Genomic DNA, 20,062 nt, shown 5'->3' with positions numbered 1-20,062 from the left:
TACCTAAGGTTGCAATAGAACTCATCATCCCCCAGTTTCAAACTTGCTACCTTAACCATCTAGTTTAACCCCCTGACCTTCATTTAGTATACTTATTCAAAAATATATATTTATTTAGAAATAAATCCCATTGAATAAACATTTATGCTATGGTAAGCATAATGTTGTACTCAACTGCAAATTTTAATGTTTATTTAAAACTTATATAATTTAATTGGTAATTATGGTATAATATCTTGTTTGTAATTGTATTATTATGACAACTTCCACTGGATTGTATATTATATAGTGTGAAAGAGTATTGTATTTTATGTCTGAAAGAGGCATGACTAGGTTTGAATTTTACACATTAAGATTTGCCTTGTATGTGTAAATTATTTCTGTTTCTTTCAAATCTATCCTATTTAACTTTTCATCCATATTAATCATTAAAATCATTTTGTTTTCTATTTCTTTCAGTGTTAACTCTCCATTTTATGAGTTTCCTTCTATTATATGTTATGCACTTCTTTATTCACTCCATATAAAACATTTTCCCTTTCTTTCCCTCTTGATGGAACTGATTTTCATACTTTTGCCTCACTCAAGCCATTTAATTTTTCAACAAGCAATACATTTGCAAAATTGCTGCAAGATTTACTAGAAAAGTAAGAAATCTGAAAAGAAATAGTTCAGCATAATTAACTAGCAAATTCTAAACCATGGTTTGGAAACTGTTAAAGCAGATGTCCAACATTATTGTTATAACAATGCATAACACATAATTTGCCCTACGTTTGAAATGAAAGTCAATAAGCAATAGCTTCACATAATTCAGTATACTTACTTAAGTCTGATCTTTCAGGGGAAGCTGCTGGCCATAATGTGCAACAGCTGGCTTTTGAATATAGAATTGATGATGATAAATTATGAAATATGATGTATGGAGCTGACTGAATATAAAATGAAGAATTCATAAGGACCAACTTAATAGAAAAATGGCTGGTTCATTTAACAAATGTTGAATATCTAGACAATTGATTTTCTTTAAATCAAGAACATTAGAATATATAATACTAGTATTCTTGAATGAGGTAACATCTATATGTCATGCAAAACAGAAGTTTAAGTCATTTCTACATGTTGAGGGAAATTTCTCTAACAGTTTCCGAGCAGATTTGGGGGGGATTAGCACTGTTTTATATTATTAAATCATTAAGTCTGCTTCTTCAGCCTTTTGTCTTTCTCTTTCCTTTGCAAAATCTTAATTTTGCTTATTTAACTCAGAACTACTAAAACTATTTTCCATCTTTAATTTGCTTATTTCAAATTCATAGTTATTTTTTTTATTTTTTTTATTTCCAATTCATATTTCATTTTAAAGCTGTTGATAATATAGGTAGATGTTTAAAAATTAAATCTAAGATAGCAAAATAGCTTATATTCTGTAAATGTTGCAATACGGGTATTTTTTTAATGGGAGTATCAAGATGTAAAGAGAATGTGAGTATTCATTATTTCAAAGGAAGTATGTTTAAAATTAGTAGTAGAAATCAACATAGAATGAAGTGTATGACAAGACAATACAGTATCACTTATCCTTTTCTCAGCCTGCCTTGAAGAAGTATTTCACAAATTAAACTGCAAAAGATGGATAAAAATCAATGGTGCTTATTTAAATCACTTAAGATTTGCAGATGAAGTTGTTTTCTTCTTAAAAGATCCAGAAAGGAAATTGAATGGCATATTAAATGTGATTGGCAGGCATTTGGCAAGCTAAGCATAATTTTCAAGGACACCCTCCCCCTATGTCTGAAAAGAAAACTTTTCAATCAGTATGAGTACCTGCTCTAACATACGCTGGTGAAACATGGACACTAACCTCACAATCAATATAAACGCTATGAGTAGCGCAAAGAGCCATGGAAAGATACATGCTTGACATTACAAGACAAGATAGAAAGATGTGCACTTGGATTAGAGAACAAACTAAAGTATACAATATCATCAAGGGAGTAAAAGAATTGAAATGGAAATGGGCTGGTCACATAGCAAAAAGAACTGATGGCAGGATGACGAAGGCAGTCATAGAATGGATCCTGCTTGATAAAAAGAATTTACGAAAGAGACCTAAAATAAGATGGATCAATAACATCAGCAAGTATTATGGACCCAATTAGCAAAATAAAGTTCAGCATCGTCTAGGTTGGAAACATGCAGAAGAGGCCTTCATCCTACAGTGGATAGACAATGGCTAAAATGATGGTGATAATGTTTTAAATATTATTTAAATGCAAATTTTGATGTTGATTTCTTTGTAAACTACAATTTGATGGTGACATAGTATAAATGCAACTATGAAAGGTATAGTATGTAAAAATGGCATGGACCAAAAATAGACTGATTCATTCATTTACAAATCAACAGTAAGGTCTCCATTCTACTTTCCCTTTGTACTCTGTTCCTCTTTTCCTTCTCATCTGAGTTCCATCCAATCATATGAAATACTTCGGAGAGGTCAGTAAGAGTGTTTTTTCCTACCTGAGGCTCTGCTGCCCATTCATATTGAGTTCCTAATCAGTGCCTGAAATATGGTCCAAGACATTGGATAGAATCATGCCCATGAGATTTCTCTTGGCCCATATAATTCCCAACACTTCGTGTGGTTTCAGAAAAATTGGAAGACATGCCTAGAACACAACTGGGAGAAGAGGTGAATTTTATTATAATTGTTTTGACAAAAATGGGAAAAAAATGAAATTGCTAGACTGCTTGATGTGTTCTTTCCTGCACCAAGACCAGCACCTCATCTATTTTCCGAACTTCTTGTCAATTGTTTCACTGTCTACTATAATACACAAAAGTTCAGACCTGCAACTGTACTCTGAGTTCAATTTCATATAGTGAATTGATTTTCCATGAATTTATAATTTACACAGGATAAATTATATATGTGATGACCATGTGGTTTAATCAAAAAACATACTGTGATCTATAGAAAAGACTAAGTGATATGATGAATTTTATTATTTAGTTTAATACTAGCATTAACTGGAATAAATATAATTTGTATTAATCAGTGGCTCTTTTCTCATTGTTAAAAATGTCATGTCTATTCTCTTGACAGTTTGTGTTCAAACAGTTATTTTACTGAAGAAAAATGTTTTAATGAATATGTTGTTGTCTTCACAGCATGAATTGTATGATAAATTATATGATAAATCTATAATTGATCTATAAATTAATGCATTTATTATTCATTCCCTACTGTGTTAATACATACTTTATTACTAAAGCAATTTTTCTGATCATTACTACCATTTTACTTTTCCCGTAGTTTGGAAAAAAAAACCTTAAACAAACCATTAGCAAAATTGTAATTTATTTGTTTGTCTTTTGTTAGGTGTTCCCGAGACTCCTCAAATTAGTGGATTTATTTCACCAATTATGGAAGGAGATTGGATGGAACTTACTTGCAAAACATCTGGTAGTAAGCCAGCTGCAGATATTAGATGGTTCAAAAATGACAAAGAGGTGAAAGGTATTGTTTGGAATTGTATATTTGCTTTATAATAAACAATTGTTAACTAATCATGAGAGACTCTGCTTATTGACATTATCTATTTTTTTGTTCTATATACTAGTGATATAGTGGCATTCTCCATTCCTGGATGGGACCATTAGCCCATTCTTTCTTTCTACTTTTTCCTGAAAAATCAAAATATATCTGTTTCACCCCCACCCAACCCAGTTAGTACTTGAAAACTCTTTTTTCAGAATGTTTGCTGCTTTCTTAATGGCAAAAATTGTTTTTATACCAAATTAATATTAACAAAGGAGAATGTCTCAGCTCAGGATTGAAATGAGGGATGCTGAGTGCTGTCTGAACTTGTTTGTTTTCTTGCACACGTTTCATTACCCATACTAATATAATCAATGCATTGTGCAGTGCCAGACTGTTGTTTATCTAGTTTGGGTAGTGAAATGTCTGCAATAAAACAACCAACCTCAGAGAATATCAAAGATAACCAGGGACCGTCTCACTTTATTTAGTAAGATGATTTATGTCCCATACTTATATAACAATAATAATGTTCAGTTCAATTTACCAAATGAAAATTATATATTTTATTCTGTTCTTCTGTGCTGTGGTCTGCTCCACTCCATTATTACACACACACACACATAGAGGGGGGGAAAGAGAGAGAGAGGGAGGGAGAGGGAGAGAGAGAGAGATGGTGGGAAGAGAGACACATGAATATCAAGACAAATGCAACAAACAGAAAGATCTTATGTTAGCTCTCTCCATATAATTCTCAATCTGTTAGTTGAAGCTGTGGAACAATTGTAGCTCTTCAGGGACTCAAAGTATTTCCATATGCAGACAATACATCTGCCAGAAGATTTTTGAAAGATTTGGGGATATATTTAGGCTTTATGTGTGTTAGGTTGTGGTCATTTTGTAGTTTTGGGAAGTTTGAGAAGTTGAACCAGACAGTCAACTGAATTGTACAGCCCTATTAAAATCTATCAGATTAAATATTGGTTCAAATAAGTGTGATTTAGAATTAGGAACAGATAAAACTATAAAGGCAAACTGTTAACTATTTATGCTAATTAGAGATGGAGAAATGTGTCTGTAAATTGAACAGTTTAATGAAAGTTTGTTTTGAATTGTTAATCATTCTATTTATTGCTGATGAATTTTATTACCAACAAACAACAACAGAAAGAATACTAAGAACAAAAAGAATAGTTTGGATGATTTTATGATTCAGAAGCCAGAAGAAATCGGATTTACCTTGAACAAAAACTGATCTGATTGGCTTTGTATACATTAGGTTAAAAGAGAAGTAGAAACTTGTCATACTTCTCTTTAGGCAGTAAAATAAATTTATTAATAGATCTGAATCAGAGTAATGGATACATAATAATACACTAGTAGCATGTCTCCCCTGATAATCACTTCAAATAGTATTTGTTTTTACAAAGTCTAGTTTAAAAGTGTGTTGTATGTAATTGTTTTGATTTATTTGATATTTTATTCTCACCATCAGAGACAAGTGTTCCTATTGCTTTACTACTAGAACTTTTGGCTACCTTTGAAATAATCTTTAAGAAAAGCTAACATAAATTTTGAACTGTGGTTGCTTTGCAGTTGATGTAAAAAAATGCTCCATTTTTTTCATTAACATTGCTGCCATAATAAATTTAAAACATTTAAATCAGAGAATGGCATTAAAAGAGGGAAAAACATGAATCTCATTAAAATGAATACCCTAAGTCTATAGTCAAATGGCAAGGGAACAGAAAAAACAAGACTGAAAATATACTTAACCTGCAGCATATGAAAAAAAGAATCTATTCATTCTTAATAAAATGGAATTGAGTAATAGTTTTTAAGATCTTTTTTTTCCTCTTGAGAAAATGCAGTGAAAATGAGAAAATAGATACATTGCAATGTTAAGATCCATACTGTATGTTGAGCTGGATTAGAATGAATATGACCGTAAGACATGATTTTGTTATTGTTTCCAATGAAAGATGGGCTTGTGAAGGATACAAGAGTGATACGAAGTTCTAAATATAGGATATATTATGTTTTGCTGACAATAGTGATTGAGGGGGAGGAAGCAAAGAGGAAAAAGCAGGAAAAAAATGAGTAAAAGTACAGTGACTGCAAGAAAAAAATGTAAGTCCTTTATAAAAAATAATATGATTCCCAACTGAACAAATGGAGAGTAGAGGTAAGAAATAATATAGAATCTGCTTGGAACAGTTTGAAAATATTATGTTTCAGAGTTTCACCAACAAATGGCATTATGTTATTGGGAAAGATGTTTGATGGAAAGTTGAAGTGAAGAAGACTAAACAGAAGGAAAAAGCAAGTGAGATTTGAGGATGAGAAAAAGATAGTTGGAAAGACTGTAGTCAAAAACAGAAAATAACTTTTAAGATTAAGAAAATGTTTCAGATCTGGATAAAGACTAACAACCATCTGACTAGAATTATAAACTAAATATGGTGAAATAATTCGTTGGAAATAATATTTGTTGGAAAAACTGATGAAAAAGAAGATATTGTAAGAATGTTGAAAAATTGTAAGGCTGAAAGGTAGATTAGAACTGATTTGCTTATGGACTGATGTGTCTGTTGAAAACATCATCACACTATTATATAGAATTTATTTACTTGTGGACTGTTGAAAACATAGAACTGATTTGCTTGTGGACTGGTGTTTCTGTTGAAAACATCATCACACTATTATATAGAATTTATTTACTTGTGGACTGTTGAAAACATAGAACTGATTTGCTTGTGGACTGGTGTGTCTGTTGAAAACATCATCACACTGTTGCAATCTCACCATCTCTTTGGCATATTAATAATTATTCCAAACTCCAAAGGGTGGAAGGCATGGGAGAACGGTGCATCAGGTTTAATATTTGACAAAAAATAGCAGGAACATAAGAAAATAAGCAGTGTCCTGCTATATCAAACTCCTGGTTCATCAGTTCATCAGTCTGTTTTCCTAGGAGTCAGCCAACTGGACAAGGAAGCCTACTAGTCTCTCAGCAGATGCTCTTCAAAGACAATCTTGCTGCCATCCAGACTAATAGCTGCTGATCTTCTTGAATTATATTCATTGATCCAACTCTTTTTTGAAACCATTCAAGCTCATTTTTATAATTACCATAATTCTGATTAAAAGAGTGTAAGAAGTAACAATGAGCAAATTCTGGAAACTGTAATGAAACTCTGTGCTGGCATGTCCAGGCCAGAATTTTGCTTGAATACATCTGTTTATTTAGAGAAACTATATCTTGTACTTCATATTTTGTATCCATGTATAATAGAACACTGGTCGCTCAATTCAATAGGAACAGTATGTAATGAAACTAAAGAATTTACAAGAATAAACAATAAGCTTAGTGAACTAGGCATTAATAGACTAAGGAAAAACGTGTGAATTGCTTTCATTTCTTTATATAGTTAAGAATAAATGAACAATAAATGACTGTGGTAGCATTAAAGTTGTCATTTGGGGCATAAATGTAAATGCAATATGTACATTTAAAACAAATAATCTGTTGGTGGCTAAGTAACTGAACTAACTATATGATAAAAGCAGCATGTATTTGAAAATTCCTGTATCTCAGATCAATAGTTATCAGTTATGTTTGATAGGTAAAATATAAATAATATATAAATAGTGAAAAAATAATCGGTGTTCCTTGATAAAGCATCTATTAACAATATAGTAATAAGATGAAGGGGGAAATTTTAAGGTATGTAACTGTTAGTTGTGAAAGGAAGGAGGCAAAACCAAAAGAACATCTATGCTCCTCCCTCTGATTTCTTTTTAAGGCCCTATCTATCCCTTATGTATTGTGTTGACCTTTTAAACAGGAGTCCAGTTAAAGAAAATATGTGGGTGGTGAAGAAAAGAAGAAGTGTGGAATCCTGAAGGAAAGAAAAGAACTATGGAAGGGTCAAAAAGAAATGAAAATATGAGCTGCGAAGAAATTATTAGAGAATACCCAAGAAGTTAGACGAGCAAGAAGTCCCAAGTCCTTTGGACAACCACAGAGGAAAAGAGTTGGTGTGCATAAGTGGGTCACATGAACAGAAGCAACAAAGTGCTGTAAATATATATTGGTGGCAAGAAGCTGAACTGGGACACCAAGAAGTTGGTGGGTTGGAAAGGAGGTGTTGAAAGCTCAAATGGATCAGTAAAAAAGCCTTACTAGATCTAAATATCAATTCACTCACACAATCTGCAGCAGTCGAATGATGGCTATCTTACTGCATAACCAATCTACAGAAGTAATTAAAAGATGTATCTCATAACTGAGAGAGCCAATGACAAAGAGCTGAGTGTCAAAGAGCCAAGCAGAAGAAAAAAAGTAGCTGTAGCAGCAATTAAGACATCATCATCACCACTACCACAGATGAACTACATTATATCCCTGGAACTTACCATCCCTTAATAGTCAGGTGATGTCACACAAGTGACTTTAAGTAATCTTAGCCAAGAAGAGCTGAAGAACATGAACAGCTCAGAAAGGAATAACCGTGGAAGTAGTTGAAAATAAAAGTTAAACAAAATACATAGAAAAAATATTTGAATCTAGAATTAAAATATTATAATGTAATTTAAAAGATGATAGGTTTAGAACTATCTGTAGAATAGATTTTAATAGATGCTAAAACAGGATATACAGAAATAGATATGCTAGGCTCATGGGGTATTTTGTAATGTCTATGATGTAACAAAAACAGATAGTCAATAATGTTTGGGTGCTAAATATATATAAACTAAGTATAAAATCTAATGAAATAAACACATGCGCATAATTTTGTTTTATAGAGAAAATGCAGAAGGAATTATATAAAGAACAAGTTCTTTTGTTGATAGAAAAGGGAAACCCTAAAAAGGCATAGTTGGAAAGATTTGATGACTTCTTGAAATAGATACAACTGAGATGTTTAAAGAACAACAACAAAATATTTGAAGCTGTATATAAACATGGTGAAGGAAAATAATATAAAGAGATAAAGTGGCAATATAATTGTAGCTATGATGCCTTTACTTTTTCTCATTCCATGATTTTAATTTCATTGTCTTATCATTTCTCACTCCTTTTCTGCCTTATATGACTTTCTGTAATCTGAATAGTATCATACTTTACCATGGTTATGGATAATTAACAGAGAAGAGGCTTCTTGGAGAAGGCAGGTATTAAAAATACTCTAAATCAGACTTATTTATAGGTAAATTAGTAAAGAGCTTCAATCTCAAAAGAAGGAATAGGTAATCTAGACTTTTTGATGCCTTTAGTGATTTTTTTTTCTCTTGCATCTTTTTTTCGTATCATTTTTTCCCTTGGAGAATTTTCATTTCAATATTAATGCACTCCATGTATTTGTATGATTTTTTTTACTAAATCAATTCATGGATTCTTGCAAGCAGCACTAGTGCCTCTGATAGAATAAGTGTTCTTATTTATTTCAGAGAAGCTGTGAATGGTGTGTATTTTAGTAAATTAGCCAATTATTAGCCAATTATTCAAACTCTTTGAAATATTTGAAAGAAGTATATAGAACTCTGTACAGTAGCATGTCTATATTTTCCTAAATTATTGTTTCATAATCAGAATATATTTATATGTTATGGAACTGAAACCATAGCACTGACTTTGGTATGGATTTCACAACAGTTATTACTCTCCCTTTCCTATCACAAGATGAGTTCAGAAGGAAAGGATATCTCTGTATTGGTTCTATAATTTCAATTTTCTAACATTTATGAACATGACCTTTAAATAGTTTGGCTTTGTCCTATACTACACAATCATACCACATCTCTGGTACAAGAGTCTTTGCTGCTATTTATCATCTAAATTTTTCAGATCGTAACCTATAGCCATACCTAACAATTTATCATATCAAACTAAGTGCGATTCATTGTTTTTTAGCACTGATTTTTCATAAATTGTTATTTATGTATTCAGTTTTCAGAAGATTGTAATCAGATTCCTCGAATGAGAATTAATGAAATTTATAAAACTAAAACAACTTGCTTCCTTTGCTTATTTTGTATAAAGTTTTGAGGACACATTCAAATCCAATACATTTCCCCCCCTGAAGTTTCACTTTTCTATTATCCAAAATGCTGCATGGTGGCTTTTGTTAGACAATAAACCAAAATGCATCATGACATTCATAATTTATGTACATAAAAGTTCTTCCATACGTTGGCTGCATATTTTATCATTTCTCTAAAACTGCATGTTTTTCTTCCAAAGATGGTTTATGCACAGCTAAGAAAAGCTAACAATGAGTAACATTATGGAGTAACAATTGCTATGGATAGACAATCCAAGTTTCAAAAATTCAGATTGCACTTTTATGGCAGCAAAGAAATACATAATACAGAAATAAAGAACATCACCTATCTCAGGTAGTTTAAAAAGAGCAGCACATAACAGTGGAAGTTGTTTTTATTATAATCAGAGCAAGAGTACAAAAGAGTCTTGTCACTTCAGTTGGTGAGAACTGACTTAGACAACAGCTGATGAACCATGAAATAAATGACTCTCACATTAATTTTGTCAATGAAAATATTCAAAATAGCATAGAATCAAGCTGGTTTTATAAAACATACCCATTTGTTTTCAATTGCATTCCAAGAAGGATTAAAATTTAACTAAGTGCATTATCTCAAATTAAGTGCTTCTAGGACTTCAGAGGTCTAGTGTTAGAAAAGCACATTACCACACAATTTCAGAAAGAAATTATCTCTATTCTCCAAAGCCATATTGACTCTTGAATACTAAAAAAAATGTTCAACCCTGTACCATATATATGATATAATACAGATATGTTATGTAGGAATTGTTCCATTCAAAACAGACTGATTTCCCATAAATTATATATCAAAATCACTTATATCTTGTGTAAATTAAATGTAAAATATTTAGCCTTCATGCATTCTATCATTATGTGGTTAGGAGAAAAGAAAAGGCAAAAAAATGTGGGTTGGATGAGATTCCCTTTCTACAAAATAACAAATACCTTGGATAGGATAAATTACAAGAACAAAATTGTATAGAAAATATAGTAAACGGTGCTGATGTAGTTAAACTTCTTTTTCTTTTATGGTCTTTCTCCAATTATTTTCCTTTTAATCTCTTAATGTATTTTGCTTACCATGAAAATAAATAAGGCAATGCTACATAGGTATAATTAAAAATGAAAAATATATAATTTTTGCATAAACATTTTAAAAAATGAGTAGATTTCTAAAAACCTACTTCTCACATTTTTCTCATAACCATTGTAGCATCCTTATGGTCATGTGATGAAAATTCAGACACTTGGCAACTACCTCATGTTTATGATGTCTTGGGGTGTCTTGGGGTCATGTGATCACCTTTTGTGAGTTTCTGACAAGCAAATTCAAAGGGGAGCCATATTCTCTTAACAATGTAATAATGTGTTACTAACTTCTATAGTGATTCACCTAACAACCTAAAAACTTTGTACTAACAACAGAGTTATTAAAAACTGCAGTGATTCACCAATAACCTAACAACTATGGCCAGAAAGGTCATAAAATGGGGCAAAATTCATTTAACAATTGCCTCACTCAGCAATAGAAATTTTGGGCTCAACTGTGATCATAATGGAAGATTATCTGTAATGGTACTGTGTTGATTAAAAATAGTTAACCCTATAATGTTTAAACAGGTCTTATCAATAAGTGTACAAAAAAAGAAAGAAATGTTAAATAATCTTAATAGTTTCAAATGTCATTGTTAATAAGTGTAAGATTATTTGGCTTTTTCATCCAGAATTGAAAATAACATAAAAAAACTGGTGCAAGTTACATGAAAATATTTTTTGTACAATAAAAGTTTAGTCTGAAGCTGATTACTTAGTTTTAAGATCTCCATTGTTTTGTTACTTAATATTGTTTGTGCATACTGAAAAGGAAAAGAGAAGATCAACAAAGGAATCATTTGACAATGATTAAAATGCCAATAGATAAAGGGAGGAAAAAAGGCACGAGGAAAGAAAATAATCTTAAGGGAAAAATATTTGGATTGCAATCTAATTATATTAAAGATAATGAGGACAGAATCTCATTCTGACAGTTCTGTCTTTTGGTTCTTATTGAAATTGCATTTCCCATCTGTGTGTGTACATTTGGGAATGACAACATGGGTAGTTCTGTAAGACAAAGGAATGCCTGGAAATAGAACTTGTTTGCCTTGATAAGATAAGCAAACATGATGAAAGGTACATTTTTTATTTGCTATTTTAAAATGATTTCGTGTTCTGTAGCCTTCTTTTGCCTTTTATTGCCAGCCCTTGATGCTAAATTATAGCAAACTTTATTTTTACAGATGTTAAATATTTAAAAGAAGAGGATGCAAATCGGAAAACATTTACCGTTAGCAGCACAATGAATTACAGAGCAGATCGTTCTGATGATGGTGCAGTTATAAGTTGCAGAGTAGATCATGAATCGTTGAACTCCACACCTCAGATAGCAATGCAAGTCCTGGAAATACACTGTAAGTATTATGTATCTGGATTTGATGAATGATGAATTATGAATATTCTTTATATTTTGAGATTTTATTCATTATTTGGAGTTATGGCAAATTACATTTTTCTTCTATAGCGATCATTTTAAAAATTATTTAAAATGTAACACAGTGAGGATGTAACCTTTTAGCCATCACTATATTATCTATGCTTTCCCATTCCTACAGTTAGCTTAGATGTCCATAGAAGTTAGGTATGTATGGACCACATACAGCTAAAAGTAAATTAGTTCCACTTAACTGTGATACTTGGAAATCATATTTGTGCTGGATGTTCAGATGCCTAAATTTTAACATCTCATGAGTCCTGACAAAACATGTCTACTTTGTTTATGCATCCTTTAAATAACCAACAAATTACACCTTGAAGTCATGAATCCAATGCCAACAAAATTATATTGTGATTGAAATAAAGTACTAAAATATGGCACAGTATTTCTAGATTTCAGAAATTGAATAAAACTTGATGTCAAAATTAATTAATCTTTCTTGTCTTTTCAGAAATAAAACATTTGATACATTTTTATTGTTTTAAATTATGGAAAATAACATTTGTTATTCTGAAAAGTTTTTGTATAAATAGAAATTATTCAGAAAGACAAATTGGAGTATTTTAGATTGAAACATCAAAATATTAATGGCACTTAATTGTTTTTAAATAAACATAATTTTAATTTATTTCATTACCTCTTATCTTATATATTAAAATTATCAAAATTATAACAGCAAAAATCCATTGTTTAAAACCCAGCTTACATTGAGTCTGTTTATTTTCACCAATGAACGATTATAGTGAAATGAAAGTTATTCATCTTATCATTGAGAAGTAGGGACTGCTGCATGTAATACATTTATTATATACTGTGGCTTATTGGGCTATTTATGTCAATGGTTAGTTTATATTGATTCCTGTTCTCAATATGCATTATTTTTAACTGTCTTGGTTGTCAGTATAACTTATCATCATAGGTTTACCCGACTAAGAAATTGGAAGTAATTCGAAATTTAATAAAAGAGGGTCCAGTTCTTTTCACTGCCTGGATTTTTTTTTTAAATTTGATTTGTCAATCGCTTACAAAATAATAGGTATACATGAGTAAGAATACAGAAAATAAGTACGATTAAATGGGGACAATAGGACAGGGACAGGAGGCATGATGGTGCACTTATTCACGCCCCTTACAGACATCTTAGGAATGGGATGAGGTCGATAGTGGATAGTTTGAGGTTAAAGGAGTGGGGGTTTGAGGATGTAACTACAGAGTCAGGTAGTGCATTCCAGCCATTGACCACTCTGTTGCTGAAGTCGTACTTTCTGCAATCAAGTTTGGAGCAGTTAACATTGAGTTTGTATCTATTGTGTGCTCTTGTATGTTGAAGTTGAAGTAGTCATTGACTGGTAGGACATTGTAGCAGATAATTTTGTGTACTACGCTTAAGTCCAGCTGTAGGTGGCATAGTTCAAGATTGTCCAAGCCCAAAATTTCAAGTATGGTGATATAGGGTATTCTGTTGCAAGCAGAGGAGTGTAGTACTCTTCTCGTGAAATACTTCTGGACTCGCTCAGTTGTATTAATGTCTGATATACAGTGCGGATTCCAGACAAACGAGCTGTATTTGAGTGTTGGTCTAGCAAAGGTTTCGTATGTCCTAGTTAGCAATTCAATATTTCCAGAGGAGAAGCTTCGTAAGATTAGATTTACAAGTCTTAATGCCTTTTTGGCAATGCTAATACAGTGAGGTCTGGCGCTTAGGTCATTAGATATGAGTACTTCTAGGTCCTTGACAGAATGAGGGTCGTCAATGAGGTCATATCCGCCTAGTTTGTATTTGGTGTACTGATTTTTTTTACCAATGTGTAGGACATTTGTTAGTTGAGATTTGGAGTTGCCAATTGTTTGACCATTCAGACATATAATCAAGGTCACTTTGAAGAACAGTAGCATTGTCGGTGGTCTTGAATAGTTTTACATCATCCACAAAGAGGACACAGTTGCTTATAAGATGATCGCAAAGGTCGTTTATATAGAGTATAAAGAGGGTGAGTCCTAGAAAGCTGCCTTGGGGGACACCGCTGTTAACTGGAGCAGGGTTTGATATAGCGCTCCCTATTTTTACTATTTGTTGCCTGTTTGACAGGAACTCAATAATCCACTTATGAAGGGATCCGGAAATGCCGTAAGAGTTTAGTTTTAACAGTAGTTTGTCATGTACCACTGAGTCAAAGGCTTTGCAAAAGTCTATGTAAATTGTGTCTATTGCTTTACCCTGGTCGAGTAAAGTAGTCCATATGTTTTTGCAGTGTAAGAGTTGTAGGTTGCAGGACACTTTTTTCCTGAAACCAAATTGTTTTTTTGAAGAGTTGTTTGACTCTAAGTGGAGGGTCATGAATTGGTTAATGATTGATTCCATGACTTTCCACGTGACACAACACAGTATTATTGATCTGTAGTTTTCAACCAGGCTGGGGTCACCTTTTTTGAAGATAGGGATGACCAAGGCTAAGGACCATAGGTTTGGTAAGGAGCTGGTTTCTGTATGATATATCATATATAATGCTTAGGAGTTCTGCTATGGCAGAAGAAAGCTTTTTTAAGAAGTATGCACATAATCCATCGGGGCCAATAGATAGGGATGGTTTTAGATTATTTTCTACGTTATCTTCTTTAAAGTCAATATGTAGTAGATCATTGCAGTTAGTTGTGGTACAACTAGGAAATGTGGGGCATGAGCCATTGCTGTTAACAAAGACTGAGCTGAAGAATTGAAGAGGTTGGCCTTAACAGCTGCAGTCTTTCCCATTTGATCCCTTTAGAGGTGGGATGGTTCTTGAGTCTTTATGTTTGGTGTTTACAAAATTGTAGAAGGCGCGGGTAGATTTTGTAGGAGGTTTTCCTCCTGGTTGCAGTAATAATTTGTACATTCTGTATCTGTCAGCATAAGGTGTTGTATCGGTCTTTAAAGTTTGTTACATACGCTATAGTGATTTTTTTCATTGGAGGTTTTTTTATTATTATGGGTAATTTGGTTTTGGTTTTTTTGTTTGTTTGTTTTTAGGGGTTACTAATGGTACATATAGTTTAATGACTCTTTCAAGTTCAAGTAAGAATGCATTATTATGGTCTTGTGTAGTATTACAGTTAGAGAACAGAATGTGCCAATCAAGAGATGATAGGTTGACATCTTTGAGATCATAATTGTTTTTTTTGAAATTGTATTTTGGAGATCCATCATTATGATCTTCTTTGTGAGGGCGTAAATTGAGACAAAAGTCAAATCATACTGTGGTCACTGTTTAAAAGGGGTTCTTGTATTTGTAGGCCATAAATTGAGTTTGAGCTGTTGCAGAATATGAGGTTGAGGCAGTTGTTGAGTCTAGTGTTGTTAGTTACTAATTGATCCAGTCCCAGTGTAGTAGTGACATTGTACAGGGTTGTATGTATGGGTTCGGATGTACATTCGTTTAGGGTCCAATCTATAAGAGGTAGATTGAGGTCACCAAGGAAAATAAGGGGTTGTGGACAAGAGGCAGCCCATGTCAGCAGTGAAGTTAGTTTGTTTGCATGAACTATGTCATAATCAGGGGCTCTGTAGCATAGTAAGAAGCGGATAGTGGTATTTAAGGACAGTTCACAGACTGTCTCTGGAAGAGCAAGCTCTTGTGTAATTTGAATCTTTCTTAGAGTTAGGGATTTTTTATAGAAGATAGCAACTCCACCTCCTCTATGGATTTCGCAATCTGATTAATAAATGAGATATTCTCTGACTGTGGTAATGGAGTCTGGAAAAGATGCATTTAACCACGTTTCACAGAAAAATATAATATCAAATGTGGCTATGCTCAGTAAGATGAGGAATTCATGCATTTTGTTTGTGAGGCTTCTTGCGTTGAGTAGTTTACATTTTAGATATGTAGTAGTGGATCTGGAGGAAGTAAGGCGCATGCATACCTATTGTTGGATGTTGGGGTGATCATTATAAGTTGAAGGTCTTGCTTTTGATAAATTCTGTGCGGTAGTCAATGTATAGGTTAGTATTTCCTTCTTCTTGTAGTCTGAGTTCAGAGCATAGTTCACCTGACTGTACACAATGCTGTAAGGTTAGCTCAGGGCGAGAATGGAGATTCTTATGGTTGATGTTGCTCTTGGCAAGTGAGTTTATAGTGTAAATGAATTTTCATTTACTTAATTCATTTTTGCAAACGACCCTGTAGAAGTGTGGAGCCAATGAGCTGCTACTGTTTTTGAACTCTGGGCTGATGCAGGAAATGTCCAGTATTTCATCAGGGGAGATGCTTGATGCTTGATAGCCACTGATGATGTTGTGCACTTTTGTGATGTCATCATTATCATTGTTGTCTTCAAGACCAAATAAGATGGCATTGGAATGTTTCCATTTGCACTCAATGGCTTCTTTGATGAGGATTAGGGTATCATTATTTGTTGGATTTGTGTTTTTTTGTGGAATGGGTTGTGGTTGCGGTTGTTGAGTAAAACTGTGGTTTGCAACTATTGGATGTTTGTTTTTTTGTGTTGTGTCTTTTTTTTCAAGATTAGTTAATCTTGTATTTATAGTGTCCAGGGATTCTACTATGATGTCAAGGGATGTTATTCGTGTTTCTAAGGTATCAATTCTTTCAAACAGGCCAATATATTTGTTCTGTTTGGGTCTGCACAGTGGACAGAAATATGGAAACCCATGGTTGGATGATTCTAGGAATTGAGTCATTTGCTTGGGTAATCCCAAGCAGTTGTGGTGAGCATAGGGAACATTTGATGGAATTTTCATTCTCCTTTAGAGTTTCATTACATATAAGGCATGTGCAGGAGTCTTGTGGTTCATTGATGGGGATTTCTTTCTCTTGGGGTTGTGGTTTGGCATTGGATTTTTTTTCCTGGCATGGTGGGTTTGTTGCGATGGTTCATTGGTTAAATTGTTCAATCAAACAAGATCAATAACAATATTGCACCAATCAATTAATTGCACTAATCATGCTAGTCAAGTAATTTCACTAATTAACAATCAACCAATTAATTACACTAATCACTAATCACACTGGTGAATTAATTTCACTAATACTTAATTGTACTAATCAATTAAATTACACTGATTGGTATTCACATTATTTGCACTGGACATTCTAATTACACTAATCAATCAATCAATTGATCAATTATTTTAGAGAAATTATTATAGAGACATTATTTTATAGACATCATTATCTAATCATTGATATATGTCTTGAGGTCATCAAGTTATACGTTTTTAGGTAATGAAGCAATCAGTGTTATAAGTATTGAAGAAATGATATAGTAAGTCAGCAAGTAAGAGATTATTGCTTTGCTGGGGATCCGCTTGGTGAGAAAGATTTATTGCTTTTCTGGCTGTGGTTATCTGGTCTACTTGTATAGCTGAGTCCTATTTCAGCTGGCAGGAAATCTCTGCTCAGGGAGTCTCTGCCCAGGGAATCTCGGTGAGGTAGAAGTTGAAAGCACGTGGTTTCTTTTTGTTTGAATGGCTTCAAAGCGATTGATTTTTGGTGAGGTAGAGATTAGTAGTGAAAGGGTTTCTCCTTGGCTTATTCTTAAAGTTTTAAAACTCAAAGTAAAGAGTCCCCTTCTACCTAAGAATCATGCTTCTCGTCCACTTTCAGGTCAGAATCACATTTGCAGCCTGCTCTCAGCCCTCCTCCAGCTCAGAATCGTGCTGTTCTCAGTCTCTCAGACTCCACTGATTTCTCTCAAACAGAGCTCGGAATCATGTTCCTCAGCGTGACTGGATATTTATTTTTTAGGTTCAGAATTTGATCTCCCTCTTGGAGATCTTGCTCAGCATTTGATCTACCTCTTGGGTCCTGATAAGCTTTAGTCTCAGGCTCTATAGCACAGGTGTCAAACTCAAGGCCCGCGGGCCAAATGTGGCCCGCCACATCATTTTATGTGGCCTGCGAGAGCTACAAAGTTCCGATTGTCTTTAAATAAATAAAGCAAAAGAGAGCATTGACCACAAACTACATTTCCCAGAATGCATACCAATTATGTTACCAGCGAATTGTCGACATCCTGCCAACTAGGTTGCAGTGTGCCACATCAATGTTATTTTCTGCAAGTTGAATTATGTGGAATTACAAATGATCCCAAAATGTCCAGGAAGAGAAAAGTTGGTGCAGACGGAAGGATGTTTCAAGAAAGATGGGAAGGTGAATACATGTTTGTGCTTCAAGGAGAGAAACCGATATGTCTTTTATGTTACAATCTATGTCGGCATTTTGAAACCAAACACAAAGCTAAGTATGCCAAAGTTAGCATTTCAGAAAAACGACAGATTGTCGAAGAATTAAAAAGCAAGCTACAATTGCAGCAGAATATGTTCACGAAAACCACAACCAAAAACACTGCGGCAGTGAAAGCTAGCTTCATCGTTGCAGAAGAAATTGCCCGAGCTTCAAAGTGTTTTTCAGAGGGCGTGTTTTTGAAGCAGTGCATGCTGAAGGTCTGTGAGTAGGTGTGCCCCGACCAGATAAAGACTTTTTAAAATGTCAGTTTATCAAGGAACACCGTTGTGGACCGAGTTACAGAACTAGCAGGAAACCTGTCAACGCAGCTGGCCCAAGAGACACATAGTTACATAGCTTTTTCATTAGCTCTTGATGAAAGCACAGACAACATGGATACAGCGCATTTATCCATTTTTATTTGAGGCGTGAAGTCGGACCTCTCTGTCACTGAGGAGCTGTTGGATGTAGCTGCCATGCATGGGACCACAACGGGACAGGACATTTTTCATATGGTGGAGAAGTCCATGAGTAAAAATGCATTGCCTTGGGAAAAGTTGGTGGGATTAACTACAGACAGTGAACCCACAATGTGTGGAGGAAAAGCGGGCTTGGTTGGACTAAAAAAAGACAAAATGCTGAAAAGTAATTGTCAGACGCCTCTGGTAACGTATCATTGCATCATTCATCAAGAAACGTTATGTGGGAAGGTGCTGGGGATGGATCATGTAGTGACCATGGTCATGAAAACTGTGAACTTCATTCGAGCACGTGTCCTGAATCACCGTCAGTTCCAGCTGTTCTTGCAGGAGATGGGCTCAGAGCATGGAGACATGCCGTACCATACAGAAGTACGGTGGCTAAGTAGGAGTAAAGTCCTCAAATGGTTTTTTTGAACTTAGGGAAGATATTGCTCTTTTCATGCTAAGTAAAGGAAAATTCGTGTCTGAACTGTCAGATCTCAACTGGCTGTGTGACTTTGCTATGTTATGTGACATAACCGAGCATCTCGCCCAACTGAATCAGAAGCTGCAGGGACGTAGACAAGTCATTACGCAGATGTCCGACATGATCATGGCTTTCCACTGTAAACTTGATCTGTTGATGTGCCAAGTCAAACAGGACAATCTTGCTCACTTTCCTGTTTGTCAAAGCATTTCAGCATCATTTCCCAGTGTTTTTTCATGTGCTCAGTTGGCTACCAAAGTGAGCCGATTAATAAATGAGTTTGATCGATGCTTCTCTGACTTTAAAGCGCAGCACCCAGACTTTGCCATCTTTGCTGATTCTTTCACCACCGACATCTGCACTGCACCCCAGCACCTTCAGATGGAGTTAATCGAGCTTCAAAGCATTCGTAGTCTGAAAGCAAAGTTCAAGGATGTTGCGATTCAGGACTTTTACCGTAAAATACCCCCTGGTTCAATGCCACAGCTTCGACATCATGCAGCCCGTGTTCTGTCTATGTTTGGGAGCACCTATCTGTGCGAACAGATGTTTTCAATAATGAATCTAAATAAAAACAAGCATAGATCACGTATCACTGATGAGAACCTCCACGGATTGCTTCCGCACAAGACCTAAAACCAGACATTGATACACTGTCTATGGAAAAACGGTGTCAAAGATCCAGCCAGAAAATGCATAAGTAAGCATTTTTTAAAACCTAATTAATATATAATAAAATGTATTT

General features: G+C 34.0%; 2 protein-coding genes across 6 annotated transcripts in view; one reads left to right on the top strand and one right to left on the bottom strand.

The window, feature by feature from the left end:
- Nucleotides 1–20,062, top strand: part of CADM2 (cell adhesion molecule 2) — a 393,141-nt gene that overhangs the window by 300,644 nt on the left and 72,435 nt on the right. For all 5 annotated transcript variants that reach the window (XR_015744336.1, XM_026700674.2, XM_087937496.1 and 2 more), the window contains 2 exons: nucleotides 3,383–3,520; nucleotides 11,892–12,062. Coding sequence is in view for 4 of the 5 variants with exons in the window: in XM_026700674.2 (XP_026556459.1) it covers nucleotides 3,383–3,520; nucleotides 11,892–12,062 (309 nt within the window). In the remaining variant the exon portion in view is untranslated. The remainder of the gene's footprint in view (nucleotides 1–3,382; nucleotides 3,521–11,891; nucleotides 12,063–20,062) is intronic.
- On the bottom strand, nucleotides 15,109–19,377 carry LOC148125314 (uncharacterized). Its single transcript, XM_087937863.1, is given in 3 exon segments — nucleotides 15,109–15,369; nucleotides 15,371–15,834; nucleotides 19,371–19,377. Coding segments are annotated over 3 exon segments (732 nt in total).

Source organism: Pseudonaja textilis, chromosome 7 (assembly GCF_049901715.1).
Source record: "Pseudonaja textilis isolate UNSWEBS1 chromosome 7, rPseTex1.2, whole genome shotgun sequence".
Taxonomy (NCBI): Eukaryota; Metazoa; Chordata; class Lepidosauria; order Squamata; family Elapidae; genus Pseudonaja; species Pseudonaja textilis.
The sequence above is the reverse complement of the archived record's forward strand: the minus strand, read 5'-3'. Positions and strand labels throughout refer to the sequence as shown.